The sequence below is a fragment of the Cinclus cinclus genome, chromosome 5 (genome assembly GCF_963662255.1).
Source record: "Cinclus cinclus chromosome 5, bCinCin1.1, whole genome shotgun sequence".
NCBI lineage: Eukaryota > Metazoa > Chordata > Aves > Passeriformes > Cinclidae > Cinclus > Cinclus cinclus.
The window spans coordinates 60,771,389-60,793,595 of NC_085050.1; the positions used below are offsets into that span (position 1 = coordinate 60,771,389).

The 22,207-nt window shown below is 39.6% G+C and overlaps 1 protein-coding gene across 2 annotated transcripts in view; it reads left to right on the forward strand.

Annotated features, from left to right (window-relative positions):
- The first annotated feature begins 11,112 nt into the window (after positions 1–11,112).
- Positions 11,113–22,207, forward strand: part of EDNRA (endothelin receptor type A) — a 28,019-nt gene continuing 16,924 nt past the window's right edge. For both annotated transcript variants that reach the window (XM_062493876.1, XM_062493878.1), the window contains exon 1: positions 11,113–11,514. In XM_062493876.1, coding sequence (XP_062349860.1) covers positions 11,113–11,514 — 402 coding nt within the window. The remainder of the gene's footprint in view (positions 11,515–22,207) is intronic.

The window sequence follows — 22,207 nt, forward strand, 5'->3', positions numbered from 1 at the left end:
CATAAATAATTGGTTTACATTTTTAAAATAACTTTATCTTTGCTTAAAAATTTACTGTGATCATAACCTCACACATATACGTTATTTTTAACTAATTTTTAAAATGGCCCTCACTCAAGCTGTAGGGCCCATTCAGAATGTCAGTACAAAGTGGTTTTATTTCAGTTTAAACCCTCTTTGGATGCAGATTTCTTTAAATATTTTTATTCTCAGGTGAATGTTTCAAATTAGAGTTTATTTCAGAATGCAAATTTGATTTTCAACTTTTTTTCAACACTTATTGAAAACTTGCCTATCTAGATTAATATAGCCACTAGTGAATTAAAAACCATTAAAAATTCAGGAAGTACTAAAAAAATATTAAAATCCATCAAAATTCTTACAAAGCAGGATCAACTTTTGAAGAAAACTGCAGCATTTGCTCTGTTTCAGGTATATTTTGAGAACCATGCACATGATGGCATGGTTCCCTTCAATGTCCACTAATGTGACTTGAAATAATTACACCATCTATGATCATTCCCTGAAAATACAAATAAATGTGTTTGCATTTCCAACAAGAGATTTGTACTTAATTATGCCAGCTGAGAACCTGATCCAACAGTGTTTTAAGAGTCTCACAAGAAATCTTTTACTTCAGTGGGCCTGCAGGAAATAACACATGACCACAAGCTTGATATGTATGCTTTCAGCACCTGTTTCAAAACAATATTCCTAGGGTTTAGTATATTAATAATCCAATATTCTAAATAAATACAGAGACTTCATGGGGAAAACAGAACATTACATTCCCACCATCTTAGATCTGACTGAGTAAATTTGAGCAGATATCATTTATTCATGGGTTAAAAAACATGAGTTCTACATATGAAAGTAAGTGGAAAGCATTTTTCCAGGTGTTCTTCCCCAGGAAAGTATGATGGAAATAATAAACTTGCTAGTTCAAAGAACACATAAACTTCTATTTGCATGCACTTATTGGCTGTATTTTTCAACCTCCTTCCTAAATAGTTTAATTGAATAGAACATTAAATCAATTAAGAGGAGATGAAAATTTATGACTAGGATAATTGTTAGTTAAAAATACAAAACCTGAGCTTACTGTTGCTTGATACCTTAAACACATGATTTTAATTATTGACAATACTTTGCTTTTGGCTATAGTCATAAGAATTATCATAGAATACTATCTTTTTTGACCTCACTGTGCCCAGGAAGTGCATTAGTCTCAAATTTTATTTTATTAGTCTATGCAAAGAGAACGGTCTTGTCAAGAATGGTCTTGTGTTACAGCTTGACACAAAGTACTTACTGTATACGCACTTCTGTATGTTATTTATGACAAAAATCCAATGTCATAAAATGAAATTCCTTTTAACTGTAGTGGATATCAGCCAGGAAAGGGAGACTGGCAATAATATATCTTGCTCCTTTTAATTTGATATTCTGAACCATCTGTAAGTAATGACTGTGACAAGAATAAAAATCAACAATACAAATGTATTATTATATGCTGGTACATTTTAACAGAATCATTAGTTTACCTTTTCATAATTTCCGTTTATTTGAGAGGATATAGTGGGTTGATACATGGAAATCGTCTCAGTTTTAAGCTATTTTATAAGACCAAATAAAATTGCTGTTACCAGAGAAAGAAATGTTTCTGTCCAAAGATAGTAGAACTGAGTTGGATCTTTTGTCTGGGATACTTGTACTAAGACACATAAAATTGTTCCCTCTTTTCTTCCCAGCACACCCTCCCTTTGCCAGGGAGCAGCAAGGGATGGCCAGCAGCCAAGAGGGATGCCACAGTCCTCCCACTTTGCTTGTCTGTCTGTCCTCACCCCACCAGGCCCCAGCACTGTGACTGGGATTAAGGGTAAAACAGCAAAATCCAACCATTTCCTGCTGAGTGTATGAAGAAATGGGCACACATCCAGCTGCTGGAGAAACCGCAGTGGGTCGTCAGTAGGACAAGAATCAGGAAGAGGAGGATGGCTGATGAATGCTGGTGTTGGTGGCTGAGGACTAGCAGGCACATGTGGAGATGTGAGGGGTTCTCATTAGACAGAACACAGCAGAAGAGAAAAGCCTCTCTATGAAGAAGCTTGGGTGGAAGAGGAATGAAGAGAGCCAAGGTTAATTGGCTCCCAACCCTCTGAATCCTCAAGACAAAATTCAGACTTCTTGATAATTCCGAAACTTAGTATCACTGAACTGCATTAACACAGCCAAACACCATGAAAACACTTCTTCCACACACTAGGTAAAAGTCATTGCAGCAGAAATTCAGGTCACAGTAATGCCATGACAACACGAGACAGCACAACATACCAATCCTATAGCCAGGAACACAACCATATCCCAACCCAGCCTTTCCAAACTTGAGACAGAGCCAGCTGTACTGTTAACACAAACAGACAGAATACTCTCATGCATGAACGTAAAAACGGAAGGATCCCTTTTTAAAGGACTGAAAGCCTTTATCACCAAAATCTTAAGAACTGTCAGCTCCTTCTCTCTCAAGTAGTACATATCTAAATTTTTCTATTCGTAGTCTTAATGCCATGTTAGTTACCTAAATGTGTGTTTTGGTTTCCAATAAACACTTTCTAGATAGCAGAAAAGAATGGTGAATCTTTTTTTCAGAAACCTTGATCATTGATCTCAAAATCGTGTTGCAGAGAATTCCTTATATCTACAAAAACATTTAGAAGTTTGTAGTTAATCTATCATTCAATAAGTCTGTAAATAGGCCTACATATATAGCTTAGAGTAAAGTAATATGTGGAATAGTTTATGCTAACCATTTAATATTGGATAATATAAGAATGGAACTTAACTGAATCAAAGTAAATGTACAAGCACTTATTTCAACTCAGCTTTAGTTACACTAACAAAAAATTAGATAACGTAGAAACATTAGAAAGAAGTGAGATGAGTCAGGGTTTTCCATGAAAAACAGCTTCAATGCAGAGTAGCCAATAGAAATAATTTTAACCTTATTTAGATTAAGATAAAATGGCATTCTAATATCTCACTATCTTATCGAGATAATTTTATTAGTGCTTAAGATAATAAAAGATGCATCTGGCAGCAGAACAGCATTCCTCTATCGCAGAACTTGTGTTCTGCACAGGCTCACATCTACAACTGCAGGTTGACACTTTTGTAAATTATGGAATAATTTCTAATCTAAGACATTCTCTTCCTCTTACTGTTCTTTAAATCAAATTTTAATTTATATCTGGTTTTCTTTCCTTCTGTTGTTTTTTTTTTCTTTTTTGTGCTTACAATCACTCTTTGGGTAATTTTACCTATTGCATGATTACATAACAGGCATTTTCTGTGACATATTGCTATTTTATTCTTCTTCATGTATATATATTTTACAGCCCATTCAGGGGTTTATGTAGAAATATTTTTATTTGTCACCATTGAAGACTGGTCTTTTTGGAGCACGTTCCTTAGCTCCCAGCTAGTTTCAGGGTTGCCTGAAACAATGAGGATGAAGATCCCCAAATGCTCCCTACAGTCACTCATGTTGCTGTCTTGGCCTCAAAAGGGAAGAAGAAAATAATTTCTTAATTGTATAGAATTGATATTAAAAAACTACACCCTTTGCTAAATATTTCAGTTGCCATCACCCATCATCCCTTTGGACAGTATCCAACTTGCCACAAGAGAATAACTTACAAGCACTCTTGGGTGTATGTGTGTGTAGTTCATGCTTAATTCAACACTGCATCAGTTCCCAATACAAACAACATAACTCAAAGAATTTTAAACACCATAATTCCAGAGATCAAGTCAAAATACTCTTAGACATAATGGAAGTTTCACCTGAATAACAGAATCACAGATGCTAAGACTCTTGAGATTGGCAGGGACCCTTAGAAATCATCTGGCCCATGGCCCTGCTCAGAGCCCAGCCACCTAAAGCAGGTTACTCAGGAGTTTGTCCAGTTGGGGTTTGAATATCTTCAACAATGGAAACTCTTCAGCCTCTCTGGGTACCCTGTGCCACTCTTTGATGATCCTTACAGTAAAAGTGTTTTTTCCTATATTCAAATTTAATTTCTTGTATTTCAAGTACACCTTTCTTGTGTCCTTTGCCCCCTCTTCCATCACTGGGCATCAGGGAGTCTGGTTTGCTTTTCTTTACTGCCTCCCACCAAACAGAATTGATAAGATCCAGACCTTAAAAATTAGGGCTTCCATATATGGAAATGAAGAGCCATAGCATTACTTGTCCCAGTAAATCTTTTCTGAAATGTTCTTAGTCCATCACATTTAACACAGTAGGTAAATGCTCCCCAGAGGAATCTGAAATGCTCAGCAATTGAAGGGAATTGACAACACATATTGTTATTATTTCTCTAATCTGCACACTAAAGGCCCAGGAATCTCACTTTTTATTCAAACTTTTCCATCGAGATTCTGCAAAATTTAGATACACCCAATCCGCAGTTCCTGACTAATATTCCCTTTTGGGGTTCATTCAGTAGCTCCTGCAGTTGTTCCTGCATTGTTTGGCTCCATGGTGAATATCATCCTTTAAACTTCAATCCTTTATCCCTTTTGATTCTATCACAGCTTCAGGTTCCCACAGTCCAAGGGCAGAAATACTTCAGTGGTTCACCTTTCCAGTTATAAGAATAAGCTAATACAACAGTATTCCCACTATAATTATCTTTTAATTATAAATTCCTATTGTAAATTGCCAAAATTTTCTATTAACATGAAGGAAACAGATGAGTGAGACAGAGAAAGAGAGGAAAGATGGAAGGAGGAAAGAAGAAGGCAAGAAGGGAGGGAGGAGCAAGACAGCCTTGCCAGAAACAGGATTTATTTGTGCTAAGCACGTAAACAGAGTTATAGATATGGCATTAGTAGAGATACAATTTAAATAAAGCAGCTGCTGGGAAACAGAAATGTTATGCAATGGAAGCAAATAACTGGTTCAGTGACCACTGGAATTAATGAGCCCTGAGTTTCAATGAATGCAGGTTTTCTGGAGAGTGCCCTTTTTAACTGAATTCTTCTAAAGCAGCTGCGTAGGTACATCTCTTGTTGAAGAACAAATAATCTACACAAGATAGAAATACTCTCTATGGTTTGGATGATTCTTTTTGTTCAGTGAGGTGAAATTTCTGACTGAACTGGGGTAATAGAAGTTGGGAAACCTGCCCAACAAGTGTTTTTGAAATTAGCATGATTCCATGAGAAGTTTTGTGTTTGGTGATTTCTTGTTCACTACATCTAGATATTGAATTCAAAGTGAAACACTTATCTAGTATTGCAACCAAAGAGTTTAGGTGCATTTTCCCAACTTCTCCAAGTGGCCCCAATTGTCTATTGTTTGTATTATTTCTTATAAAAACTGTATCAGAAGTCTAGTGAAAGAATTTAGAATAATTAGATATTTGCAATCTTTGTGATTAATAACTTCCAACTTTCTGAAAACACTACTGATTATAAACCCACCAACTAACTGCTCATGGAAAAGCCAATTATAGACAATGCCTGGTTTTGATTTCAGTCTTTCAAATCTCAGCAATTCAGTTTAGGATTCCATGACCTGAGGATCATATGTTCCGATTTCAAACCAAATCTGGGGAGGTAAGTGTCTTAACAGGTAAGACATTTGCTTAACACACCTTTCAATCCAAGAAAATGAAAGTATTTCTTTCTAATACCTGGAAGCTGCATGGAAATTTTACAAAAATTGATAAAGCTGATATTTGCTGATAGTCTTCTCGACTCCAGCTGCAAATCCAATTGTTTTTTTTCTAATGAGATTGATACATTGCCCTTACTATGAATGTTTGGAGTTATGCAAGACAAGCTAAGCAGTTTGTTGAAGACACAAAACAGAAAAGGTCAGAGGAAAAACTTTCACTGTGCTGAAACTGGTACACAGAGTCCTCAGTCAAGAACTCCTCCCTGAACAGGACAGCAGTCCTACAATGATGGTGGAAGTGTCTGTAAAAGCTGAAAATATCTTGGTGTGAAGAAGTGCATTTTATCAGTTTTCTTAGTAGCTGGGGCCAGCTGCATTTGCAACTGAAGTTTTTGCATCATTCCTATGTGAAAACTTCCTTTTCCATGTTACTTTCCTGAGCACCATAAAAGAAGGAACAATTACATGTAATTTTTGATTTTTTCTTAGTTTAAGAGAAGATATCAACTGAGTTTTAGACACCTAGAAGATTAAAGACAAAACAAAGATTCATTTAAAATGTCGGCAACAGTAAAAATAACAAAGAACATGGATCAGTTAATTTCTAATAGCTAATACTACTTGTGTGGGTTGGCAGTAAAACAAGCACTCATAAAGGCTGTCTAGAAATAGATCTTTAACAGCATAGTAGATCTGATAATTTCATTACATTTATTTCACGTAACAGTAAATACAGTTGTTCATGGAATCATGGTATTATGAATTGGAAGAACAAATGTGTGCTCGAATGAAATCAGAAATATACTTTTTGGCTTTGTTTTGTGGCTTTTTTTTTTTTTTTGTACAGCTCTAATTGTTTAGACATAAAGGTCAAATGATCCTAGGAAAGGAATTGGGTCTTAACAATGTTTAGAGAACACACAAGAGATTTAAGAATTGCATCCAATAAAGCACTCCATAAAGTGCACATGTTCTTTAAGAACAGCCTTTCCAGATCTTCAGTGGTTTTTCCAACAAGTTACTTTGAAGATGTCTCTTGACAAAGCAAATCATTAATATTAAGCATCTATGACCACACTGTAAAGAATTTATTTAGTAGTATATAGATAATTTAGTGGCTTATCAGTGTTTATGCAACTTCATGGCAACCTGAGATTTTGAATTAAACTTTCTACCCAATTTTTAAACAGAAGGTTCCTTGTGATTCTCAGCCTGAACATGTTTCTTCAAAGATCCTGTGCTTTGACACTTCATTTAACTGAGATGAATTTCTAGAAGTAATAAAGTACTGCTAATCCAGTCGATCCAGATGCTGGTTTTTCCTGTTCAAGATTTATCAGGTGATTTCAAACATATTACAGAAGCATATTTTTAACTATGAAAAACTGAGTAAGTTAGAAAAAATCCTATATGACTTAGTGCCAGATATTTTAATTCTTCAGGCCACTAGCATCACATTTTCTATTGTTCTTTTCAGTCTGCTTTTGTGGGTTTAAGACGACGTATTTTTACATCTTATTTAGGAAGGTTGCCTTGTTTTATTCAGAAGAAGCCCATGTATGTTTAGAAAATAACTGTAGTGGTACAACCAGATGAAAACTTGCCAGGAAATGAGAAACCTAAAATGATTCAACAAAGGACTCAATTTCATAAACTTGCTAGAATGAAGGAAGGGATTTTGAAACTCCTTCTGTACAAGCTGCTCCCTCTGATGCACTGTCATATTTTCTCATTGTGAGAAAATATTATTAGGTAAAAGTGAACCTCCCACTTTTTCTGCACTAATGTTTTTGCACCTCTGTCTTGACAGAAGAACAGTAATAGGAAACAGGAATGACAGAAAATGCCACACTCTTATTATCCTTGTAAAGGCAGCTAAAACGTATTGGCAAGGTGTCTCCTAGACGGATCAAAGACATTTTCACTCAGGAGCAGTTTCTGTTTACGCATCCAGCATTTTTGAAAGTCTCACACTCAGTTTTACTGATTAGTCTCAGAGACTGATCCCGCCAGCCCCGGGGCAAATGCAAAGCAAAAGCGGTTTATTTAATCAGATTTCCCCGTTTTGCTCATGGCTCTTCTGCCGTCTTCTGGGACCAGGTAGAGACCCTTGCAGAGAATCCTGCGTGCCATTAGCAGGCAGCTAAAGCAGCGGGTTCCCGGGGCTGTGGTTTACACGAGTCCAGCAAAGCAGCAGCGCTCAGTTTCAGCGAGGAAAGAGTTAAAGAGCTCCGTGTTCCCCTGTGCCCGGGAGGCAGCCTTTGTGTTTAACATTGGCAGGGGCTCAGTTCGGGCTGGAGGTTTGTTTTAATTGGGGGAGGGGGCAGAGAAGAGGGGACGCTCCGACTTCTTCAGTCTGTCTCTTTCGTTCACTGATCTAGCGGAGGTGGAGATTTCCAATTCCACCCAGTCAGACGCAGGCAGGAGGATCTGGTAAGACTATCCCAGGAAAAGCCACTCAGAAGAAATTCTGCGAGGCGGCGGCGGCGCCAGCAGCCCCAGCATGAGGGTGAGCCGGGCGGGGAGGCGCGGCGGGGGGAAGTGCGCGGGATGCTGCGGGAGCCCATCCCGATCCCACGCCGGGAACAGCCAGGCCCGAGCCGCGGGCACCTTCCGCACCGCTGGAAACGCCCCGCGCGGGGATTCGGCGGCGGTGGTGCACCTCTGTGTGCGGGCGTGAGTGTGTGAGAGAGCGGAAGGGACAGAGAACAAGAGACGGGCACAAGGCAGCTTGGGGCAGCTTGGGGCAACTGTTTTTCCATAAAGTTTAACAAAGTATGGATCTCGCCAGAGGCTCTCTACGCAGGCTGCGGGGCAGGCAGCACTGATTTGCCAGTGCACGTTGCATTGATTCTTCGCTGGTGGTGCAAGGAGCGTGTTTCCTCTCGCTTTGGAGAAGCAGCAGCGGGCGGCTTCCCCGACAGCGCTGGCCGGGAACAGCCCAGTGAATCCCCCTTGCCGGCGTTGTTCCCTTCAGTGCTTTCCTGCGCTGCTCCGCTTCATCTGCTCCCGTTCACATCTCAGCTGCCTCACACTCATCAAGCACTGTTAACCTCTTAGCTGGTCTTTAATACTTGGAACAATTTCGTTTCCACTAGTTCGGTCTCTTCTTGCGAACCTCGGCACGGGAATGTTTCTGCCTTGATACTCCAGGCAAGTCAAGGAATTTAGTCCCCTGCATCCGCGGCTGCTTCTGTAGCACTGCAGGAGCACAGGCACAACACAGGCGGGTGGCTCCCACATTAACAGAGCACCCTCACACCCTCCAGGCTGCATGTCAAGAAGGACAATCCTAGATTACCTTATCACAGAAAGTTATCAGGGATACCAGTGTGTTACTCATACGAGACAGGCTGCATGTTATATTCTGCAGCAAGATAAATACTTTAAAAATATGCACAGAAGAATGAAGGGCTGTCAGAAATCTATAAAAAGTATCTTCAGTAGTTAGCCTATTAAAAGCTTTCTAGTTTTGCTTCTTAGGGGTAAGTTTCTTCTGGGAGAGGGAAAATACGGTAATTGGCAATTTTGTTCCCAGCTTTGCATGCTGGCGGCATGACTGCCATGCTGCCACCATGTTTATGTGATACATACATCAAATTTTCACAAAAAAAGGTCACAAAGTAAGGAGGAAACTGATATAACTACTAAAACATAGGGCTGCGGGTTCTGTTCATAGCTTTATCACATTTACTTGGGAAAGCCATTTAATAGTGATACACGTTTCCCATTTGTAAATTGAGGAACCGTAGTCATAGGAAATAATACAAGTATTAATCTGCCTGAAAAGAATTACAGTCTAACATCTCTGTTGTTTCTGGTAAGATTTAGAAACCTAAAGTGAACACACTTGCACCATGCTGCTGCTAAGTGCCCTGAGATACTGTCATAACCATCATTTAATTTAATTAAATAAGGAAGGATTTACTATTTAGTACATTAAACTTTGAAATTAAGTCTATGGGAACTCACAGTTGGCCAGTTCCTGATCTCAGGTGCAGCAGTACAAGGACTGAAAGGTGGATCCCTGCTCTGTGAGAACAGCACTGAATGCCAGACAGGAATACTCGGGGTAGCATCACATCTGCTGCTCCACAGAGGTACACACACACTTCCACAGACCATATACAACAGGAGCCTGCAACGCTAGTAAATATTTATACTGTGCCTGCTCCAGAAGTACTATCAGTAAATTTTCTCCCTCCTTCTCTGGTAAATGTCTTGCTATAAACTCTGATTTAACAGCCCCCACAGGGAATGAAATTAGGATTCATTTATTTAAAAGGATCCTCCCAAATACTTCAGGCGAGTCCCTGGAAATCAGAAAGATATAAATACTTTATTTTCTGCTCTTTTGTCAACACTGCAGCACTTTGTCTTGTTTTGCAGATATAAGCCATGTAAAAAAAAAAAAAATCTTAAATTAAACCAGGCCTTCAGGAAAATTAACTGAAGTGGCATCCCTTGCTTCACTGGAGGTTTGGTATCTGCAATTCCTGGCAGTGGTTACACATAGGCAGTCACAATTACTAGAGCAGAATTCTATGATGCTTTCTGCCCTACCTGAAAATGTCATGAGTTCTTGCTTAGAATACTAAACCAAGTATTTTTCATCCTTAAAGAGCTTAATATTTTATTATTAACTTCACTGTGGCTAAGTTGCAATTACATTGAGGACCAAATGACAAAGTTTGAAGATATTTTCCTGGCCAGAAGTCTATCCTAGGACTATAAAACCTACTATTTAGGGATTTTGGATTTGGTCCAGATTTTGATTTGAAATATATGTCTTTTCAGTTTTCATTTGAAATCCAGGTAGTAGGACAAAAATAATATAAAGACTAATTGTTGCAGTACATAGAAAAATACTCAGAAAATGGATGAATGTACTAACTTCAATTTTTAATGTAGTGCTTTTACCTTTCTTTTTCAAAGACAAAAAAATTCTTATTTTAGGTAAAATACCATTCAGCAGTCTCCAAGACAGGTCGACTTTTCCTGCATGACTAGATTTTAAAACCAATTTTCATCCACCTTATTTTTTTCATCCCTACACAATTTCTGTCTCAAGTTAACAGGGTTTTGTGGGATCTTATTTGCATCAGCTATTACTTACTTAAGGAATTTTTTGTGTTTGCCTCTTGTCAGACAGGTAATGGGGGTAATCTAGATTTCAAAGCAGCACAGTGAGTGTAAGCAGGTGTTTATACATATGTGCTGCAGGGGCCGAACATTCAGATACCCTCCCTAAGTGAGAAACAGGATGTGTTTCACTACCTGTTGTATTGATTATGTGCTTTTTTTTCCCTTTTCTTTTTTTGCTTACAGTTTCTCTCTGCGGGTGAAAACGTGAGAAGTATCTCACTAAAATATTGAAGAAAAAAAGCGAAATCCTTGTCTCACTGAATTTGCTCATTGGGGACTTCAGGATGGAAGCCTTGTGTTTAAGAGTTTCCTTGCTGCTGCTGGTCCCGGGATTTGTCCTCAGTGACAGCTCTGACAGAGACGTTTCCAATCGGAGTGACTCGGGAAACCCCCTTTCCACCTTCTCAGGGATTGAATCCAGCATTCTCCTCACCACCATACAGCCCCCGGTGTCCAACCAGACTGTCAAATGTTCCCAGCAGACTAAGATTGCTGAAACTTTCAAATACATTAACACCGTGGTATCCTGTGCTATTTTCATCATTGGGATGGTTGGGAATGCAACTCTGCTGAGGATCATTTACCAGAACAAGTGTATGAGGAACGGCCCGAATGCACTGATAGCCAGCCTGGCACTGGGAGACCTCATTTACATTGTCATTGACATCCCCATCATCGTGTACAAGGTAGGACACCACCACCCATTCCAACTGCACTTCCTTACCATCTCCTTACAGCTCCCTGGCTGCTCTCTGTGCTCCCTCCTCTATTTAGCGCTCTTTTGTCAATGAACAGTGCACTTAAGGAAACAATACAACTCCGTTTTGTTCTGCAACAAACTCCTTGCTCTCAGGTCTCACCTCCAACAAGAAAAAGTGTATCTCCCATTAAAGATGATGTAGCTCTTAGCTCTTAACCAAAGTGTGGCCTTGGGCATTTCACAGGAGCTCTTCATTCCTCATAGCTGCTACAGTTAGCAAAAGAATTTATGAGGGAAGACTTTTTATAAACTATTCTCCTCCTTGATGGACTAGTTGCTATTTTTATATTATCTAATCCTTACTTAGTATTTTTACAGAAAATACTTCCTGTGATATGCAGTCTTACATATTATGACATTGCAGGGAGAGATGATGTCAGTTAAACTGAGCCTTAAGGTTTTCATTTAATATTCATTAATAGCACAGTCTCAAAATTATTCCAATTATATCATGGACCATTTCTGAAATACTAAATTTCATCTGGATTTGTCAAAGTGGAAAAAGGCTCCTCAGCAATTCTTTTATCCAGTATAAAGTTATCTTGTCCCAGTGTTTCAATTTTCCATTTTAATTAAACAAAGCCATAAAGCAGTGCTTTTTCTGATGCAATTTATATTTACTAATAAAACTCAAGTCAGAACATGCTTGAATGAACAGAACTAAGCAGTTTTTAAATATATTTCATTGATATTAACTTATCTTAGAGAAATCATCAAAGAATTTTGCAAGCTTGTATCTGTCTCTTTGTGGATTGTACACAGGTGCATAGCTGATAGGATATTTGACTTTTTCTTTTTTCAGCAGAAACATGAAGTGTTTCTGTTTGTAAATAAAACACTAAGTCATATAACATGTAAAAGTAATATAATGAAGAAAAAATGTTCAACACAATTTCAGCCCTTAAAGATTCTAATGACTTTTATTTACATGTGTTTTAAATTAAACATTTTAATGCATGGTTTTATAATAACTGGTTCCTTGTGGTTTCAAACTGGATTTTAAAATTAAAGAAAGAATGATTTTAAAACATGCATTTTGCATCTTTTTAACATTGACATCATAACTGCATTTTAACACAGGTATTCATAGGACAAGATCATAAAATTTGAATCAATTAATGGAAAAAAAGTCTCTCTATGAACATATATTACATTTGTACAGAGGCACTGGGAGTCTATTCAATCGTCCACCCAACCAGGAAGAGAAGGTGGACAACTTATTCTATAAGCAGCTGAAAAATGTTTCAGGATCACCAGCCCTTGTTCTTTGTAGGTGACTTTAACCTGCCACACATCTGCTGATAACTTAATACAGGAGCAAAGAGACAGTCCAGGAAGTTTTCAGAGTGTGTGGAGAACAAGATTTTGTGATAGCTGGTGAGTGAGCCCAGCAGGGGAGGGACTATGTTAGACCTTTTGTTTGCAAATAGAGATGGGCTGGTGGGAAATGTGGTGGTTGGAGGTTAGGCACAGTGATCATGAAATTATAGAGTTCTTGATATTTGGTAAAATGAGGAGGAATATCAATAAGACTTTGACATTGGACTTCTGGAGGGCAGACTTTGGCCTATTTAGGAGACTTATTCAGAGAGTTTTTGGAAGCAGCCCTTAAAAACAAAGGAGTTCAGGAAGGATGGGTGTGCTTCAAAACTGAGGTTTTGAGGCCACAGGAACAGAGTGTCCCTGTGTGCTGAAAGATGAGTTGAAAAGGCAAATGTCCAGCCTGGATGGGCAATGAGGTTTTGAAGGAACTCAGGAATATAAAGAGGATGTATCGTCTTTGGAAGGAGGGTCAGGTTTCTCAGGAAGTATTTAAGGGGTTTGCTAGGGTATATAGGAAAAAAAATCAGGAGGCCAAAGCTCAGTTTGAACTTAATTTGGCAACTTCTGTAATGGATAATAAAAATGTTTTTACAAATAAATGAACAGCAAAAGGAAGTGTAAGACCACTTTTGTTCTCTACTGGATGTGGGAGGGAATTTAGTAACTGTGGATGAGGAGAAGGTAGAAGTGCTTAATGCCTTCTTTGCCTCAGTCTTTAGCGGGAAGATGGCATTTCCTCAGGACAGCTGTCCTTCTGGGATGGTAGATGGTGCCAGGGAGCAGAATGGTCCCCCCGTTATCTAGGAAGAGGCAGTCACAGAATTGCTGAGCTGCTTGGATGTTCATAAATCTATGGGTCCAGATGGGATCCACCTGAGGGTGATGAGGGAGCTGGCAGATGAGCTTGTGAAGCCACTCTCCATCATTTACCAGCAGTCCTGGTTCACTGGTGAGGTTCCAGATGACTGGAAGCTGGCCAGTGTGACGCCCATTGACAAAAAGGGTGGGAAGGAGGATCCTAGCAACTAACTATAGGCCAGTAAGCTTGACCTCAGCACCTGGTAAGGTAATGGAACAGCTTCTATTCAGTGTCATCACACTCAGTAGTGTGACAAGGATGGCCAGGGTATCTGACCTATCCAGTGTGGGTTTAGGAGGGGTAGGTCATGTTTGACCAACCTGATCTCCTTTCATGACCAGGTGACTTGCCTGGTGGATGCAGGGAAGGCTGTGGATGTTGTGTACCTGGATTTCAGGAAGGCTGTTGGCACTGTCTCCCACAGCAAACTCTTGGAAAAGCTGGCAGCCCATGGCTTGGACAGGAGCACTCTGTGCTGGGTTAAGAACTGGCAGGATAGCTGGGCCCAAAGAGTGGTGGTGAATGGTGTTGCATCCAGCTGGGATCAGTCACCAGGGGTGTTCCTCAGGGGTCTGTGCTGGGGCCATTCCTGTTCAGTATTTTTACAGATGACATGGATGAGGGTATTGAGTCTCTCATTAGTAAATTCGCAGATAACACTAAGCTGGGAGCATGTGTCAAAGGGAGGAGTGCTCTGCAGAGGGACCTGGAATGGTTGGATGGATGGGCAGAGTCCAATGGGATGAAGTTTAGTAAGTCCAAGTGTCAAGTCCTGCATTTTGGCCACAATGACCCCCTACAGTGTTACAGGCTGGGGCCGGTGTGGCTGGACAGTGCCCAGGCAGAAAGGGACATGGGGGTACTGGTCGACAGCTGACTGAACATGAGCCAGCAGTGTGCCCTGGTGGCCAAGAGGGCCAATGGCATCCTGGCCTGGATCAGGAATGGTGTGGCCAGCAGGAGCAGGGAGGTCATTCTTCCCCTGTACTCAGCACTGGTGAGGGCACACCTTGAGTTCTGTCCCCTCACTTTAGGAAGGACATTGAGACACTTGAGCGCATCCTGAGGAGGCAACAAAGCTGGTGAAGGGCTTGGAACACAAACCCTGTGAGGAACGGCAGAAGGAGCTGGGGTAGTTCAACCTGGAGAAAAGGAGATTCAGGGGTGACCTTCTCACTCTCTAAAACTCCCTGAAACGTGCTTGTTGTCAGGTGGGGTTGGTCTCTTTCTCCAGGCAGCAGCTGACAGAGTGAGAAGACACAGTCTCAAGCTGCATTAAGGGAAATATAGGTTGGATATTAGGAAAAAGTTTTTTACAGAAAGTGTGGTAAAGTACTGGAATTGTCTGCCCAGGGAGGTGGTGGAGCCACCATTCCTGGATATGTTTAAAAAAAGAGTGGATGTGGCACTCAGTGCCATGGTTTAGTTGAGGTGTTAGGGCATGGGTTGGACTCGATGATCTTGAAGGTCTCCTCCAACCTGGTGATTCCATGATTCAGTGATATTATCTATGTTGAAATGCACCACCTGGTTCTGATCTTCAGTTGTATAAATTGCAGATGAGTCGTTTAAGTTTAATTGGGTTTAATATAAAATTAAATTGACACTAGGATGACTGTAAATAATTATGGATGTGAGTCAATGGAAATTCTAGTTCACACTTTTCAATACTTCACCTGGAAAGTTAAACTGTCAATTTGTCGAAAAGGTATCTGTAGAGTACTTTGGATTAACAGATTGATGAGAAAGATTAGCTTCAGCCTGATTTGAGATTCATCTGTCTTCCACAGCTGGGTAAATGCCTAATGGAACATTGGACTGGGGTTCTCAGCTGGACTCAGAGCCTACACAAGGCCAGGCTGGAGGGGGCTCTGAGCAACCTGGGCTAGTGGGAGGTGTCCCTGTGTGTGGCTCGGGAGCAGGAACTGGATGATCCTTAAGGTCCCTTCCAATCCAAACCATTCAGTGATCCTATGACTGCACCTCCCATGATGTATTACAGTTTCCTCCCTGGTAAATTACCCTGATGTCTTTACAGATAATTGCTAAGGCAGCATTATCACTTCTCATGGTATATCTGATAGTACATTTTGAGGAAAAATGGCATGAGTTCTTTTCAGACCAAAGTTTGAGAAAGAACAAGTATTTTTATTATGCAATTTTTTCTAACCTTTCAAGAGTTCTGCTTCTTTTTTGCAAAGAGAAATGGACATCTGGAATTAATTATGCCTTTCAGAATTGCCTTTTGATGGTCTTCTGAAAATTCTTTAGAAGTTTAGTTGAAAGTAACCAACAATTTTTAAAATATTCTTTTTATTATTTTGCAATACATTTTTTTCTATTAATTTTCTGTCGCTTCTCAGGAATTCCATAGGTGCATTCGTGTTGCTCTATCTTATATGATGAGCTACAGTTCTTATTTGATGAATGAAATTTCCTTAGCTGACATGAGAAATTATTTTTGTGCTGCAGAGAAGTAAAGGCTATGAACAAAACTGCAGCCCCTTGCCACCAATGTCTGTCAATTTCCACATGTAAGAAGGCAGAATTAAAATAACCTTTGAAGCTTAATTCTAGGTTTTAGTTATTTTTTAGTTATTTAACTTTCAGAATAAATTACTTATAAATTACCATGTACAACCACCTTGTTGTCTGAGGTTAGCTGCAAGAACTGTGACACAGGGAAGCATTTATGGATTTATAAGGGATCTCTGGTACATCCCATTTTCATAAAAATGCAATTATTATTATTATAGTCTATTTTTCATATGAACCATTCAGTAATGTGGATGCTTACATTAGGAGTTGGGTTTAAAGTTTGTCAAATGCCATTTGTGTTTGTAACACTAGGGCTCCTAAAATCTGTGTCAGCTTTTAGCTCCTCTTGCTGAGTGACAGTGTGAAGGACGGCCACTGGAAATATCATCATTGGATAATTGAAGTGATGGGCTATTACGGAAAAAAAATCATATGTTTTATTTTGTTTTAAAGTAATTTATACCCTTCTGAACTTTATTTTAAAATATTCTTTTAGATTCAGAGTTAGCCTCATGTTGAACCATGTATTAGTATCCTACATAATAAGTGTCTAACACTTCATACCTTTAAGGTCAGACCTTCATTTTTAGGACAAAACAGGTCTGAAATCAGAGTAAGCAAGCATTCAGCTGCATATATAAAATAACAAAGAGTACAGTGTTAAGATGGCCACATTGTAAAGAACAAAATGTGTAATACCTGTAATTATAACTGAATATCAGAAATAGTTGTAAACACTTTCCTGAAACATAATGCATCCTTAACTATTTTGAAACTACTTTCAAAAGAGAAGTAGATAATGCTACTCGGTACTCAAATCCATTTTACAAATCCTATAGAAAGAAGCAGCTCTAAAATTGTAGTAATTGCCAATGTAAGATCCCAGGTGAATTGAGTCCCTTCATTCTATTATGTGTTTACACAATTAACAAAGATATAATGCTGGGAAAAAATAATTATGTAATTTGTGTCGACTAAAGATGTGGTCACAGGTGTTTGACATTTTTAACCTTTCTTTGTGGTACAGTAGGCTCAAAAGCTCACTCCTTACTTTCTCCAGTTACTGTAACTGTATTGTTAAGTTGATTGTGATGTGAGTAATAGTCACTGTCCTTTGAAGATATTCGGGATGTATTAAAGCTCCATTATACTTAATTACCACAATATACCCTCTTGAAGTATCAAATCAATATTAAAAATCTTAATAAATTGAGTTTTACAGGAAGAGTGACAGTTATAAATCCAACCTTAATAGACCAAACTAAGATAATTCAATTTTCAATCACATTTTTATACCACCAGGACCCGAATAATCTCCTCTTTACCCAAAACATACTCATCTCAGACATTCAAGATGTGAAAGCCAAAAGCCCCATATCAGTAAGAATTATTTCTCTGCAGGGAAAAGAAGAGCACAAAAGAAATATTTCATATTTCACACTGCTGTAGAGGTAGGGTTAAGGAATTGAAGAAGAGAGGGTTCCCTTTCTTGTCAGGTGGCATTAGCACATAACTGAAAGCTGCTCATCACCTGCATTACCCATCACTGCCATGTGCATTTTTTAGCAATTAAATTCAAATGCAATGCAAGAAAACTTCTTTAGAGGGCTGCTTTCCATAAAGGCTTTACATTGTTTCCTAAGGCTGTATAAAGGAGCAGAATAAGCAGCAGAATATCCACAGCACCACTGCTGCCATGGCTGCTCTAAGCTCTGGCAAGCCCTTATGGCCATTCCTGCTGCTGCTCTCATGGCTGAAGCTCAGCAGAGCAACAGGAACAACAACAGCTGCTCACTGCAGACACTGCTATCCAGTGTTCTTCCCTGAGCTCATGGAGATTGAAACACTCTAGACCAAGCTTTCAACTTTAGAATGGCAAAATTTCAGCTGCTATTGGGAAGTCCTGAGCTGTGTCTGCTTCCAGTTTTATGCACTTCAGAGAAAAACATAAAAATGAGCTCTATTTCTTGGAAACAGCCTACATAAACTGCATTGCCTTAGATCAGAATATGCTTAACTCCTCAAACCATTAGTTTATAAAGTGGATGAAACAAATTAGGCAGCTTTTTACCTGTTTCTTTAATAACACTTTCCTAATAATTTTACTGATATAAAGCAGAAGACATCTACCCAGGAAAAAAGCAAATGTTTGCCGCTCAGACAGCTCAAGAAGATGTTTTCTTGAATAAAACGGGGGGGGAGGGGGGGTTGGTTAGTTAATTGGCATTCATACTTACTTTAGTTGCAACATTATCTAAATCTAAGTAGTCCACCTAGAACATTAAAAATCTAAATATAGAAGGTAGCTGACAGCGAACAAACATGTTTACCCATTTTGTCTTCAGTGAAGGAAGACTCAGCTAAGGCATTTCTAGTCATGGACATTTTTTAAAATCAGAGCACGTGCATAAGTGTCAGAGCAATCCCTTCAGAAATAAAAAATATATTTGCCATATCTGAATGCATTTACCAACAGAATTAATAATTATACCTACACGGGGACAATAATTAACCACATTGGCACTGATCTTGTAGCTGATAGAACAAGCAGCATCTTTTGTGCCAAAGGAGTATAAAGCCAAGCCATCAGCACACAAAAAGTTAAGGGCACTTACAAAATAAACCCTTCTTTAAAGGCAGAATTTTTCATATGTATAGTGTGTATTTCTCAATGAAGTACCATCACAAGTAGGAAATTCTGAGGCCTCAACTTGACAACCACATTCTGTCTTTCAATGAATTCTTACCAGGAATTCCAAGAGGCAATGATTGGGTAGCCCAGTGTGATGCAGAAATCCATAGAACCTGCTCCGAGCAGGACCTATTATTCAGGTGTATGTCTCCAAGTAGTGACTAAACACTGCAGAAACCCAGAGACAGCACAGGAATTGATCATTGAGTCCTGAAGGCAGAAATTTCCCAAAATGGAGCTGGGAACAGAAATCCATCAGGAATCTGTTCTATTTACAAACTGCAGCTTCCCAGCAGAGTGTGTTTAATGTGCATACCAGGGTAGCAGTTAAGGAAGAGATTTTATATTTTAGGTCTTAGTTCAAGATCCACTCTGCCTTTACCTCATGAGCTGTTCTTTTGAGAGTGGGACATATGTTCCTATCAATGCACAGCTCCTCCCTCATCTTCAGTTCCTCATCTCATGCCTGCCTTGCTGCTCTGTGGATTTGAAATAGTGTACAGTATTTAGAGACTCTAGGTTTAAGAGAGTATTTTAGTGTGTTTTCTGTCTTTATTTCCCAACCAGCTGAACTCTACAGATAACAAGGAATTGTTTTGATTGTGCATATCCTGGGTTTACCGGTTCTGCAGTAACTTCTTAGAAATCCTGTCACTCTTTTTAGCAACATGCATAAGAAAACACAGCTGGAAGAATAACAAAAGAAATATTATGCCCAGGGATTGAAAAAATTCCTTTCAACAAATCACCATGCACATAAGCACACCTTGTAGCTCATTTCCCTAAAGAAGAACAGCCCAGCTTGAGAAATAGTTTACCTAACAGGATGGGAAGATAGACAACACCATGGAAAGTAATCCTGCTTTGTAAACAGCAAAAATACCACAGGGGAGATGCCTAGAGTTGTTAGGAATGCTTTACTGCTAAGCAGATTTTTGTAATAAATATAAGCATTTTAACAAGAACCTAAAACTTAGGATTTCTTTTTTTCCAGTTAGTTGAGACAGAATGTTCTGCTGCAAAACCAGGGCATTTGTTTCCTTATTTTTCAGGATCTCTTGAAGTATAACCTATTTTCCCTTGTGCAAAAACTCTACATTCCCTTCCATAGCTGCTTAAGCAGGAGAAAAACACCATAGGCATTCAGTGAATGGCATGAGACCTTTTGCTACCTTCACCTTCCCTCAGCTGGGCTAAGATAAGCAAAATAGCAGGAAAAGCTGTGGCAGGGCAATTCAGAGTAAAAAATGTCTTTGATTGTTCTCATCCATCCCCACATTACCATTCTTCCTTCCACGAAGAAAACCAGTCAGTCTTTCATCCACTCAGAGTGGAAAAAAGACAAGTTCTTGGTTGTAGCAAAATCAGGAATGTATTTCCTGCAAAGAAGAGTTGAAGAGATACAGTGTGTTTTCTCTACCATGCTAGGGTTGTGAATATAAGAATAAGGGAATAAAGAAATGATCCCAAAGCTGGCAGAAGCTTGAGCAATCATCTCACCATGTAATCAACACTGGTCTTGTACCCTGCATTATAAAGGCTACCCTTGTTCTTGTTCTCCTCTACTCTTTGTTTTCCTCTAGTCATCGTCCTTTCAAGACCTGAGGTTTTTCACTTCAGCAGTGGGAAGGAGCACTTCAGAGACAGGCTGTGCTCCTCTCCACTCTTAAACCCTTGTCCTTCTTTCCTGCAAACTGGTGGAGCACAGCTGAGTGAAGCAAGAAATGGATGAGCTCTGCCCAGGAATGCAATTCTATCCTGTACATATGGGTTTTAGGAAGAAGGGAAAAGCTTGAAAATATGCAATGAATTCCTACCCTGTGACATTTCATGAGGACAGAAGGGTCCTGTTTCAGTCACCACAACCAAAATACCACTGTTGAGGACTCAATACATCCTTATTCCTAACTAAGCAATCTTACAGACCAGAGATAGGCGAGACACTTCAGTCAGAATCATCATCTTTTGTCACTTAATGCAGTCAGCTCAGTGGTATAGAACTTAAAGACACTTCTGTACTGAGGCAGATATCACCTGGATTCCACCCAAAATGCCAGATACCTTGTCTGGTCCATGCCTTGAAGCAGACAAGCTTTATCAAGACAGCTCAGTATCTCCTAGAGGAAACTAGCCTTAAAAGAAGGAAAAAAAAACCCAAAAACCACTGGCAAAACAAAACGTGCTGATGCAACAAAACCAAAAGAATCTCCCTTATCTTTCATTCTGGGCTATGTGGCAAGGAAAGAAAATCACCCCAGACTTCAGTGGTTTTGTAACTCCTGCTCCCCAGTTAGGAGATATTGGTCACTTGTACAACTGGATCATATCTATACAGACAAAATCTGCTGGCTTGGTCCCTTTCTCCGTTACTGCACAAGTGTAACTTCAGTCGCAGAATAAAGAAGTTATTTCTATTTTTCCTGAAGACAAAATAGAAACTGACTTCCATGGTTGTGGAAGCCATGCTGTTCCAGCTTCTATGCTTCCATGTTGTTCCAGCAGTATCATGGAACATTTAAATGCCATGAAACTCAGGAGAGTGTCCTAGATGGCAGCAGCATGAGTGACAAGCACTGGGTGTAAGGAGCACAGTTCAGTTTCTGGGAAGAACATCTTTTGTGTCAGCACAACAATCCACAAGTGGATATAGGAAGAGGCAGTCTCTAGAGCACTAGGATGAGATCAGAGCTGAAAAGGGCAGGTATGAAATCTTTGCTGTCATCCTCAGTGACACGTGGCAGAGAGGGGACCTCCTGACATGCACTTGCTGAGCTGAAGGAGTTTTAATAGAGCAGCTCAGAGCCAGTTCATATCCAGCACCCAACCAAGTCCATCTATTTTGGGCTGAGCTCCAGGGCCATCATCTGCCTCCAAGCATGCAGTATCAGCCTGGCATGAGATAAACACTGTGGCTGCACATGAGCATGCTCTGGCCAACGCTCATGTGGTGGGATTACAACATTCTGTCTTTCAGACTATATATAAATTGCTTGGGATGCACAGTGGGACTTGATGTTTTGTACATCAACTACCATACTGAGGGGGGTTAGAAAATAGCAGCAGCAGAATAAAATCAACGGAGTGACATTTAAATATCACTGCAAAGGAATGTTCTCAGTGCTGATGTCTTGTTTGTCTTCAGCCGTGGCTCAGGGCAGAGAGGCCATATAAAGCAGCAGAGAAAGGAGGATGCTCAAGGAAGCTGTG